Raw genomic sequence first — 13,535 nt, 5'->3', positions numbered from 1 at the left:
CCTTCAATGATGATTGTTTGACATTAGGAGTTTATATTGATCTGTCTAAAGCCTTTGACACCGTCAATCATGTCATTCTTCTTAAAAAACTTGAACATTATGGAATGAAAAACAGTAACTTACTTTGATTTAAAGGATATTTATCAATAAGAAAACAGTTTATACAATATGAAACGAGTAAAACGTCCACCTGTTTTATTCACATAGGGATATTAAAACGCTTTTTACAGTAGTTAATGAAGAGTTAAACAAAGTAAACGAATGGTTTACATGTAATAAACTATCACTTAACGTAACAAAAACTAAGTACATACTATTTCATAAACAAGATAAAACAGATAATCTTCCCCTAAAATTACCTGATCAGAAAATAAATAAAATAAATATTACTAGACAAACATTTGTAAATTTCTAAGGTGTTATTTTAGATGAAAATTTATTTTGGAAGACTCATATGAGCTCCCTGGAAAGAAAACTTTCAAGAAATATTGCAATAATGTATAAAGTAAAACCATTCTTAAACATTAGGTCTTTAAAAAATTCTTTTTATTTTTTATTTTTTCTTTTTTCTTTTATACATAGTTATTTAGCTTACGGAAATATTGTATGGGCAAGCACAAATTACACAAAGTTGAAAAAAATTTATTCAAAACAAAAACATGCTTGCCGAATTGTATTTGGAGCAACAAGAAATGTGCTTTGCGAGCCACTTCTAAGTAAGCTTGGATCATTAAACGTGTACAAAATTAATATATATTTAGTCTTACAATTCATGTATAAAATAAAACACGAACTATCTCCAACAATATTTAATCAATATTTTTGTAAAATAAGCCATAAATACCCCACCAGATTTTCCGGAAACAATTTTGTAACTCCAAAATTTAATCTAAAGTTATGTTCTTATTCTATTCAGTATCGGGGACCTTTTTAATGGAAAAGTTTTGAATAGATTGTTCATAATAAAAACAAACACTTCAGCAATTCAAAGCTAATTTAAAATATCATTTCGTAAATATGGATTTTAATGTTTTAAATATTTCCAGTCTTTTTTAGAAGTTATCAAAATAAATTTATAATGATAGATTAACTTAAACAACTTTAACATGTTAACTACCAAAAACTAAAAATAATAAGGAGATCAACTATTATTATTAAGAATATCAATGTCTTTTTCACACTTCTTTAAAAATGTTTACATTTGAATATTTAGTCTTGAAGTTTAAAAGGTTTTTTTTTTGTTTTCGTTACATTTAATCTAAACATGCAGTATCTTTTTGTAAATTATCCTATATTTATTTTATTTTTGACACTTTTATAAATTTTATGTTGTTGTGGATGGAATTTTATTCATTTTATTATAAAAACGACAATACGAGGCAACATGTATATATATGTATGTGTGTATGTTTCATGTGCGTATGTATGTATATACACATATATATTTATAGATTTCATATCTTTTTTAACTAGGTTTACTTTTAATTTTTTAGTACTTTTTTGTTTCTTAACTACTTATACTTGACGTTTTGTAAAGATTTTTTAATAATTTACGGACTTGTAAAATACGATTGTAATGGGGCTCGGTGATAAGGCTAATTGATGCCTTCTTCTTGCTCCAGCCATTTCCTTTTGTTATATTTGTACGTCGCATATATTCTTAACGGCGAAATAAATGAAACTACTACTACTACTACTACTACTACTACTACTACTACTACTACTACTACTACTACTACTACTACTACTACTACTACTACTACTACTACTCGAAAGTTTCAAAAAGTATCGGAATTTTATATAGGGTGCGTGCTCATTTAGATAAAAATAATTTAACTAAACTTTATTAATCTTTTATTCATAGTAATATAAACTATGGAGTTATTACCTGGGGTAACCTTGATCGAAGCAAGTTACAATGTCTCTATTGTTGTCAGAAACATGCGATTTGTTTAATTAATTCTGCAAATCGGTTCGCACATTCCTCAATATTTTTTAATTAAATGAAAATTCTCGCAAAATGCTATAATTAAATAAAAATCTTCGCTACAAACTAAACGTATATAAAAATTTATCTTTTGTTTACATGTATAATTTATCACCTTTAATTTTTAAAAACCTTTTTATTTTGAAACCATTAAGCAAGTTTAACATCAGAAATAACAATTATTTAAATTAACCATTCTGTCAAACAAAATTCAATTAATTTCGTGTCACTTATCATGCAGCTCATCTCTGGAGAAAAATTATTTTGCCTAACTTCGACTTACCCCTAACTTTTAAAAAATAATTAAAAGATTTCATTCTCTCTATAAAATATCATAATATATTAAACTTTCTTGTGATAAAAAATAATTATTAATGTCATGTATGAATCGTTTATTAATTATTAATGTCATATTAGAATCGTTGTTTGTATTTGAAAAATATGTAATTTATATATATTACGTCAAATGTAAACAAACATTAAAAATAAAAAAATAAAAACTTATAAGGTAGAAAATTATACCTTGCTAGGGGTATATCACATATCCTACCCTAGAACTTATAACCTATTTTTTTTTAGAGTGCAATATAAAAATAAGCCTCTAATCAATCAAGGTATCGTTTTGATTTATAAGTTTACAATGTGTAACATTAGACAACAGCATTTAAGTAAACGGGGAATTGTTGTTGCTTTTAAAATTAATAATAATGAATTCTGGCCCTATTTAAAATTTGAATGAGCTCGTTTAAAAAGTGTAAAGAACAGTTTTTAAGCTAAACATTTATTTAAATAATATCTACAATAAGTAAAAACACGTATAAAGTTTGTGATTCATTGGTTAATATTACATATAATATGTAAATGTATATATTGTTTTAGAGAATCAATAATAATAAATGATTATATTATAATGTAAAATATTTACAACAAATTTATCTTTGAAAAAAACTGTTAATTTTTTTATTACCGTAAGAAAAGCCAAGCAATTACCGTAAAAAACAGCAAATGCCTTATAAAACTATGAGATAATCAAAAAAGACGCTAATGTCTTATAGCGGATAATAACATATATATGGATAACATACAAAAAAACCCTTATAAATGTATGATAATAAACTGAATGCTATTAACTGGTGTCACGTTACCTTGCTTAACTACTTGAATCATCCTGAGATGTCTCCTGCTGATTCTTACTCTTATTATTATTTGAAGCTGCAAAGATTTCGCAATACCTCAAGGGGTGATTCTATGAATAAAAATGAGGGCGAGTGAATCCTTAAAATTTGTCAATTGCCTTCAAAAAATAAATAAAAAGACCTCATCTATTATTGTTATAGGCATGACGTTCTCTATCAAAATTTTTTTATTTCTCTTTTTTACAAATAATGGTCGCTGCTTGAAGAAGCTCGGATCTCTGGCTCCATCAACCAAAAGTCATTCTCGCTTGACTTTCAGCTATGCCGCATTTTTTTCTTGTCATTCAGCTATGTTGCATTTTTATCTCTATTTGTTCTTTCGTGCTCTTTAAATTTTTGTGTAATAGATTTTTCCCGCACTTTAATGCTTTGGAACTCACTTCTATCATCATATTTCCCTGACTCACACAACCTTTATCTTTTCAAACTTCCCTGACTTACACAACCTTTTACTTTTAAAATTTTCTGTCAACCGTTTGGCTGCTGCTTAACTCTATTTTTTGTTTTCTAGGAACTCCCAACTTGACAGTGGTTGCTTGCAGCCAAAAAAAAAAATTCAAATAAGTCAAAAAATAAAAGGTTACCCAAACAATCAGAGGGTATAAAAAATTGCGCAAAAACTATAATTTTTGTTAAACACCCACTATATAATACAATTAAGGTAAATAAAAATACATTAAAGATAAACGCAATATCATCATCATGGAATTTTTTTTTTCAAGAATATCCTTGGAGACTGTTCTTTGTTCTGGGAATTATATTTTTTTAAACAAAAATTTTAATTTTTTTTTTTTGCTTTGCATTATCATTTAGCTCATTATTATTGCACAAAATTTTGACACTTATTTATTTAAAAAAGGGTTTGGAGCTGTTGAATTTTTTTACTGTAACTCAACAATATCAAATGTTATTTTATTTTTCAAGGCGAATAAGTTTAGCTTATTTTGCTGTATGATTTTTATTATATTCTGGATAGAAAATAAGGAATGAATATAATTTTTATGTTTTAAAACATTTAAGAGTGACTTAAGTGCGTTTCTTCCAACTATATCTTTTAGTTTTTTCATTAATACTTTATTATATTCACAAAACTATTAGTTGAGTGTCAAAGTTTATTTGAAGTCCTTTTTCTTACTTTGTTCGAGCTGTTTTTATTTTACAAAACTTAAAAATCTATTAATTATAATCATTTTATTCTTTATACTTATAAATCTAAAATTAGTTTTAAAATATTTGAGTCTATTTATAATGTAAACTATGAAAAAGAAAAAAAACGATATTTTTATTACTGCTCAGTAACAGGGTTGCGCCGACGCAGTCCGAATATAAATTTTGGATTTGAATGTCACAAAAGCATTACTTCATTCTGGTTTATGGTATCCAGGAGCTTCAAAAATGTAAAGAAGCTCATGGAGTACTTGTAGGGAAAAAATTTTTTACTTTTACTATTAGGTACGAGGAACAATCAATTTTTTAACCCAGAGTCTTTATGTAAAATGGCGGCAAACACTCCAGGCTTAAAAAATAATAAGAATGCATTTTTTTATTATTCCAGATCATAAGTCACTCAATATTTTTAAAGCTCCTGGACACCTGAGACCAGAAAAAAAAATTAAAACCTTTTGGGACTCCGCATCCCTGCTTAGAACCCACGTAAATTTCTTTAGTAACTTTTGTTTATATTTCTTTGTGATTAAGTAAACTATACTATTTGTTGTATACTCCACAAGTTTGTTTTCCCATTATAGTAACTATAAATATATTTTGTTAAGCGGAAAAAGTAATTCAATAAAAGAACAATTAAAAAAATATTCTAATTACAAATCTTTAAAACTACAACTTTTGAATATATATATATATATATATATATATATATATATATATATATATATATATATATATATATATATACATATATATATATATATACATATATATATATATATATATATATATATATATATATATATATATATATATATATATATATATATATATATATATATATATATATATATATATATATATATATATATATATATATATAAAGAGAGATATGCATATAAAGAGAGAGAAAAGGAGACAATAACTCACGCATGACTGTATCGCAGTAAAAATCGAGAAAAGCTAATTAATAGTTTTTTTATATTTAAGTTGTTGGTAAAGTTTTTTTTAATTAATCGAAGTTTCCGAATCTTGCAACAGTCAGTTAAAAAGAATCCGAAAATTATTTCCTTGAAGACGATGGTGCCGATGATGACGAGGACGATACGGAACTAAAAAGCAAATAAAAGATATTAATAACTATTTTTATACAAAACAAAGAAATTAATCCCTGAAAAAGTTTTGCCATATTGCAAGAAAGACATTTCAATCAGCAGATTTAAAAGTAAACGCTGCGAGCAAGGGCAGAAAAATTTAGAGGTGCTATTTAAATAAACAAAACAACATAAAACTTTCCCACCCTATACACCTAAAGTCCGAGAAAATTTAATATAATTACACAAAGTTTTAAATTGTATACGTTTAGTTTGTAAATTTTGACCCTAACAAATACTAAATAGCGTAAGAAAAGCCAAGCAATTACCGTAAAAAACAGCAAATATCTTATAAAACTATGAGATAACTAAAAACATATATATGGATAACATAATATATATATGGATAACATACAAAAAAAACCCTTATAAATATATGACAATAAACTGAATGCTATTAACTGGTGTCAGGTCATCTTGCTTAAATATTGACACTTGAATCATCCTGAGATGTCTCCTGCTGTTTCTTACTTTTATTACTATTTGAAGCTGCAAAGATTTCGTAATACCTCAAGGGGCGATTCTATGAATAAAATGAGGGCGGGTGAATCCTTAAAATTTGTCGACTGCCTTCAAATAAAAACCAAAAAGACCTCAAAACTATAAATATGATAACTGAAATGTGTCAAATGCTAACTAGCTATATTCCCGACTACATTCCTTTAAAAACCGACTAAAAGTTGAAAAAAGCATTCTTTGGGGGTTTCACACCACAACACACCCTCGTAAAATCGCCCCTGAATAACTCTCCTATCATTTTTCTTGACACCTCATAATTTTTTACCATTTTTCTAAATCATTTTCTACTCTTTCTTCTTTACATAAAATTCTCAAAAACATTTATTAAGAAACTGCTGAATGCATCTTTATTAAATTTTTATAATCCGCTATATACATACTTCAACCACAGAAGCTTCCACAACAAAAATACACAATTAAACTCAGCATAACTCATGGCAACAAAAATAAACAAATAACCTGATATACTGTTTCTGCACAAGTTAAAACAAAAAAATGCCGGATCTTGTTTCTGTTACAAAAACAGTTGAAACTAGAGATTTCACTGCAGAAACAATGCGCAACATTGCAACAACATTGCTTTTAAAACATGAATGTTGATTATTGATAACAATTTATTAATTTTACTTGATAAAAAAATAAAAAAAACCAAGAAACTATATTTTCACGCAATATTTTATATAATTTTTTTTCTGGTGCTTTTATTATTATTATTATTACTGTAATTTTCAGTAATTAATTAAGTGCAATAAACGTTGTACCAATGTAATTTACAGCAACATATAAAAATATAAATTTTTTATTTATAAATTAATTATTTAAGCCTGGTTTATTTTGGTTCCCGTCACTAATGTTAATAAATATTAACAATATATGGTATATATTAAAAAATTACTTTCCATTATGTTTGTTGATATCTATAAAAGTTTTTTATGAAAATTGCAGAAAAAAGTTTTGAGAAATTTGAGAGTCACAAAAATATATAACTAATAAAAATTTTTGTTTTTCGTCCATTTTTAATCATATTTTAATACAAAAAAAAATTTATCTTGAAAAATATTTTTCTGCCACTTCTAGTTTTAAATATTTTAAAACTAATGGAATAACTTATGCTAAACAAACTTTTTTTTATCAAAATAAAATTAAAGATCTTTTGTTTTGTTTTTAAAAGGATTGCTGTCAATGTAATACCTTTTTTTAGATGTTTTTACACTGGCTGGTGCTGCTACCTTGGAGGTTACTTCTTTGTCTTTAACACCTGAAGAGATAACCTTAAAAATTATTTTCAATACTTTGTAACAAAAACCAAAAAATAAAATATGAAATAAAAACAAAAAACTGAATTCCTCAAGCAGCTAGCATCGCAACAAAAAGAGCAACAACTATGTAAAAACTTTGGGGAGCAAATACCGACCTATTTTACGCATAAGTACAACAGACGAGCTACTCCTCGTGCCTTTTGATGTTACTAAATAGAAAATCATCAAGTAACTGGTAAATTCAGTTTGTAAAAACGCTTTACAAACTAAAATTTCAGATATACGAAAAAGATTCGGACTAGCACATATCAAAATTGTGATTTTATTTTCAAAACATTAGTCTTCAAATAATAACTACGCAATTATTCACATATCATTTAAATGTTTCTAAAATATATATATATATATATATATATATATATATATATATATATATATATATATATATATATATATATATATATATATATATATATATATATATATATATAAACGGTTTAACATAATAAAAAAACTCCACCTTTTTTGACAGAGTCCTTCGTACCCAACGAAACTGTTCGTGATTTTTTTTCAATTTGAAATTCCTTTAAAACAATAAGTAAAAAAGAATTCTTAAATAATGCAATAACAATATTAACCAACAACATACCAACCAAGGCGGTGGAGTCACGACATTTTTAGCAATAGTAAAACCTCTCGGTATTGCACGTGCATGTACAAAATATTTAACCTTCAAAAAACTTTTCTTATATTTGGCAAAAATTGGTATTATCCCGTTAATCGCAAAAAGATTAACTAACGACTGTGCATTATCACGCCAATCACAAAAAGATTAATTAAACCAGGTTCATCATTTAGAACCATATTCAAAGCAAAATAAATATGAATGTGTTTTCTAGTGTTTTCATTTATGTCGAATATAATAAGCAAAATTTTAATTTTTAATTTAGCACAACAATCAACAAACAACAATTTCTTTTAAAATATCTGCTAATAAATGATTTGAATAATTTGTAACTCCAACTTTAATGATAAGTTAAAATCAAGGCTCACCAATAGTATCAAGGCTTACAATTTGCATGAGTAAATGGCTGCTGTAAATGTCAAAGTAAATTACATAACTTTTCCCTAATATATTCAAAATTGGTTAAGTATTATTAAAACTGTTGCTATCATCCTGTTAATTATTATCCCATGTTAATGGTACATCAGAAATCAGCCTAATCTTCAGATGTATCTGCTCTCACATTCAGTACTAATTACATTCAACTCTATAAATTCTTGTCTTAATGTAAATTAACTTTAAATTAAAAATTTAGTTGTGAAATGTAATACCTAACAATACCTAATATTTTCTCATAAAAAAATCAATCGCATACCAAGTTAAAAAGCATGCTATTATAGATAGAACTTATACGAATCTATTTCTCTCGAGTTAAAAAAAATATAAATAACTATTTCTATTGTAAGTGACAATTTGAAATTCTGTTGCTAAAAGTAAAGAACATTTATCATTGTACTTATTCATTAATTTATTTAAGAACTATTATTATTTTTTTAATAATATTTTAATAATGTTGAATGGTTGATTACATTGTACAGTAAAAATAATTCAGGTAATTTAATTAACTACAATTTACATATTTTAAATAGTCATACCTCTGTAACACTATCTTCAAACTTTTCTTTCTCAAGATCTTTTATATCAGCTTCACTAGGGTTAGCCTTAGCAAAAAAAAAACTTAATGAGAAGTTTAATGATAAAAGTCTGATTTAAACTAAAATCAAAAAACTATAATACTTGTTATCAAGTTACATTTGAAATTCATTAAAGTTTACACATTTTCCCTCGTGAATACTTAATGTTTTTAAACAGATAAAGTATTTAAGCCAACCCATATTAGTGTTTTATAATATGTATGTCTTATAATATTTATCATAGTATGTACATGAAGTATGTTAATTTTAATTAATTTGGAATGAGAATAACACTATAACGTAAAAAGTTAATGCCTAAATTGTTTAACTTGACAATTTACTTAAGTTTTTTTTTTAAACACTTCATTACTTTACGTTAATAGTGATCAAATGTTTGAAAAGTGATCAAATGTTTGTTGGCATGGAAACCATACCTCAAAAAAGATATTACTAAAATTGAATAATTTTATAAAAATTTAAATTAAGAAATGCTCGGCGAAATATTTTTGCATAAATAGATATTACTATTACAATACTATTTTTTGCTGGTTCAATAGAAGAGCTGCCATTTTAATAGAAGAAAAACCTTTTAGTATCTCTATCTTTTTCTATTCTTTATTTACTTCTATTTTGTTTAAATCTTTAAATCTGAAGTCTATTTTTTTTGTTTTATTCTTTAAATCAAATCTTCTTTAAACAAGTTTTAGTGATTTGAAATGCAGGCATTAGTTGTGTGCTAGATTTGACACAACAAATGTTGTGTTATTTTAGAAGTACACAAACTAAACACTTACACTAAAAATTTCTTTTCTACACATAATTTTTCCTTAAAATACTAAATAAACCAACCAATAGCTTACCAGATCTAAGCATACACGTACAGTGTCTAGTTCTTCAATTACCTATAAGTAAAAATGCATTATACTATCAGTTTTTCAACAAATTTTTCATTTAGCGTTCGTAGTATTTATATCAAAAATCATTTTCACTTTAATGTTAATTATTTTTATTATTTAGTTATATTTGAGGTCTTGAATTGACTCTTGGTGTGACTAATTTAAATTCAGGTATCTTATATTCCATCCTTAGTCTGGTTATCGTCCTTTTATTCATAAAAAGTTATCATTGCACTCACCTTTTGTGACAACCTTAACTAACAGAACTTTTTCATACATTCTAGTTACTCCTGCTTCAGGATTTCTTTTTTTCTAACTTTAAATTCTTAATTTTAAAAACTCTGATCTCTTTAACTAGTGCCCATTTTTTTAACAATCATTAGCAAATTTTTTAGTCTAAAATCAAAAACTCTTATTCATTTAACTAAGAAGTTTAAATCCAAAAGTTTAACTTCACACATAAGAAATTTATGAGAATTGTATTAACTACGATACTTAAACTTTATGTTTCTTATCATAGTAGAGATTATAATTTTCGAGTTACTTAACCGACATAGGTTAAAGAACTGTACATAGGCTAAGTGCCTATGTACAGTTCTTTAACCTACATACAGTTACTTAACCTAAATACAGTTAACCTATGTACAGTTACTTAACCTAAATATAGTTACTTAACTGAAATACAGTTACTTAGCCTACGTACAGTTACTTAACCTAAATATAGTTACTTAACCTATGTACAGTTACTTAACTTACATACAGTTACTTAACCTACATTCACTTACTTAACCTATGTACAGTTACTTAACCTATGTACAGTAGGGTGCATCCAACACACTCATGTCAAAGAAATGTTTTGTCCCTACTTCCAAAATGTTTCATTGTATCATAAATGTAAACTTGTCAAATTTTTTCAAGATTTGAATTGATTTAGGGAGTCCACCACAAATCTGAACTTTTGTCCATTGTACCAAATTTCGACATACTCGAAAAATCCAGAACAAATGCAAAATTTAGCATTTTTTCTATGATATCAATTGAATATTATTTTTATAATTGATTTAAAATAAATATATAATACTATCTATTTTGTTTTAATAAACAAAAAAATAAAAACATAAATATTAATTAATGTAGAAATAATAAAGTGCAAAAATAAATTCAATATATTGAAATATTTTTTACTTTATAACATAACACATTTTGAGCACCTTACATAATATTTAAAAAAAATCTTGTGCTAGTTTATTAGTTGCCATCTTGCATTTTAGATTGTCAACTACTAGACTGTTTCTGAAATTTTTTAATTTTCAATTAATTATCTCATCAAAAAGGTAAATAATTTCTCATTATAAAATAAGATATTATTTACAATAATATACATTATATATTTTGTATAGTGTAACTTTAAAAAGATTTGAAACTTTTGAACATTTTGTAACTTTAAAAAGATTATTTGCAATATCATATTACATTAGGAACAAACCCTTTGCACATCCTAAGCTAGGTTAAGGTCTGTCCAAAAGACCAGCCTATAAGGGCCCATCACTCCATCAGACCAAGACAATTAGGAGTTAATTTAATTGTAGTTATTATTCAAATTAAATTATTGTTTTAGGTTGATATAGAAATTGGCACAGCGGTGCAAACATCCTGCCCTTACCCATAGTTTATCTGGCAATCCAGAGAGCAAGAACATAGTTATGGAAAAATCATACATCATATTTGGTCTAGGGAACACGATAACTGATAATGACGCAAAAATAACTCCCACCTTCCAACTACTCTTCAAGTGTTGCGTTGTGTCATGAATCACTTTAATAAAGGTGCAAGTGATAATCCAACCAAATGGGAGTCTGTAAAATTTGTCTTGGTAAAGTTGAAGGTCTTCTATGAAAAGGCTAATATTTCAATAATCAACAATTGTAAAGCATGTGAGAAGATCCTTAAACTTCTTGATGACTATGCCAAGATACGGACAATGTCTTTCAAACATAGATCCAGTCCCAGTTGTATAAAGAAGGTAATGGAGATGGGATGTATGCTAACAAAGATATTTCCTTTATGGCCGGCGAGTGTGGAACTACTTGTAAAAAATTCAGACATGCTGTTCCTGCAGTCAATGAAGACTGATCATGTGGCCACCTTTGGTCCATCCAACAAAGTGTTGGCTGGTAAACTTCAGCGTTGGCACAAAGGTGAACAATGTGAGGCAAAAAGTGAGAAAATATCCAGCCCTCTGACAACTATTACTGAGGTGGCCGCACCAAAAAGTGACACTGAGAGCAGTGATGACAAAATTGATAGTGTTGAAGATCATAGTAAATTGAGTGAGGACACTCATGACAGTGACTCTTCTGTTGATGTTTCACTTAAAACACCTAAAAGCCATAGTCACTTTGTCCACACAGGAAAACCTGCCTTTATACCTCATGACATTGTGCAACAACCAAGGCTTGTTGCACTAGCAACTCACTTGAAAATGGCACCTGCACAGCAGGCAATTTACACAAGAGCTCTCCTTGAGAAAGCAGGTGGTAATGAAATTAATCTACTTGGTGTAATTGAGAAAAGAAAATTGGGTGGTATAATCGCAGATTTGGCAGTCGACCTGTTGAAGTCATGGAACTACAACAACTCTATTGCCAGTATGACATTTGACACAACTGTATCAAACACAGGGCATGTCACTGCAGCTTGTGTGACCATTCAGCAACGCTTGGGTCGATGTCTTTTTTGGAATGCTTGTTGTCACCATGTTGGAGAGACAATCTTAACACATGTATTTTCGAACCTCCAGATCGAGGTTTCTAAGTCACCAGATGTCACTTTGTTTACAAGACTTCCTAAAAACTTTATGCTGCTTCAATTGCATCCAGCTGATTGACTGTCGAGGTTTAAGTCAACCTCCTTCAGCGAAAGCGCTAAGCATTTAATGAGCTTTGTAGAGAAGATGTTATGAAGCTTGCTCATTCTGAACTAGATTATCATAGAGACAATTATCTGGAATGTACGCATAATTACACCCCAAGTTATCAGAGTGTATTGAAAGCATTTAAACAACACTTGTGGTACTTAACTGAAGAAATGATGCCAATTGGACTTTGAAACACTAAAGTTCCACCAACAGAACAGCGAGCTCTTGCTGACCATCTTCTGGCAATCAAGCCAGATACTATTGCATTCCAACCACAGCACCGACTCAGAACAGAATTTGGGAAGCCTAATTTTCCTGAATCAATTACATTATCAACAACGCTTGCTGATCTTGTGGGAATTAATTTGTGGTTCATATTTCACAGCTTGTTGCTCAATCCAGAGTTTTTGACAGAGGAAATTGCGAACTGGCCTAATTGTATATATCAGGTTTTGATGATCAACATTCAAGCACTGAATGTGGTAAATGACAGTGTAGAAAGAGGGGTTAAGCTCAGCTCTGACTTCTTAGCTACAGCCTAGAGTGAAGAGCATTATCAAAATGTTTTGCAAGTTGTCGAGAAGAACTGAAACAGGCGACCATACATTAGAAAACGCAAGAAATGAACATTAAGACTTTCTATTTTCAAATATTCTTAGCATTACTGCTCTTTTTTTTAACTATTATTCATTATACGAGGTGTTGTAGGCCAAATGTATGAATCATAGTTGCTTTAATTAAAGTA

The 13,535-nt window shown here is 27.7% G+C and overlaps 1 protein-coding gene across 4 annotated transcripts in view; it reads right to left on the bottom strand.

Annotated features, from left to right (window-relative positions):
• Nucleotides 1-5,314: 5,314 nt before the first annotated feature.
• LOC101235859 (serine/threonine-protein phosphatase 4 regulatory subunit 4) overlaps nt 5,315-13,535 on the bottom strand; it is a 71,624-nt gene continuing 63,403 nt past the window's right edge. For 3 of the 4 annotated variants that reach the window (XM_065800314.1, XM_065800316.1, XM_065800318.1), the window contains 6 exons: nt 9,838-9,879; nt 8,939-9,004; nt 7,800-7,863; nt 7,435-7,488; nt 7,212-7,278; nt 5,315-5,459 (listed from right to left, as the gene is read on the bottom strand). In XM_065800314.1, the coding sequence (XP_065656386.1) occupies nt 5,411-5,459; nt 7,212-7,278; nt 7,435-7,488; nt 7,800-7,863; nt 8,939-9,004; nt 9,838-9,879 (342 nt within the window). In that variant the 3' untranslated portion in view covers nt 5,315-5,410. The remainder of the gene's footprint in view (nt 5,460-7,211; nt 7,279-7,434; nt 7,489-7,799; nt 7,864-8,938; nt 9,005-9,837; nt 9,880-13,535) is intronic. The other variant, XM_065800315.1, reaches the window with a different exon arrangement.

This window comes from Hydra vulgaris, chromosome 06, assembly GCF_038396675.1.
Source record: "Hydra vulgaris chromosome 06, alternate assembly HydraT2T_AEP".
Taxonomy (NCBI): domain Eukaryota; kingdom Metazoa; phylum Cnidaria; class Hydrozoa; order Anthoathecata; family Hydridae; genus Hydra; species Hydra vulgaris.
The sequence above is the reverse complement of the archived record's forward strand: the minus strand, read 5'-3'. Positions and strand labels throughout refer to the sequence as shown.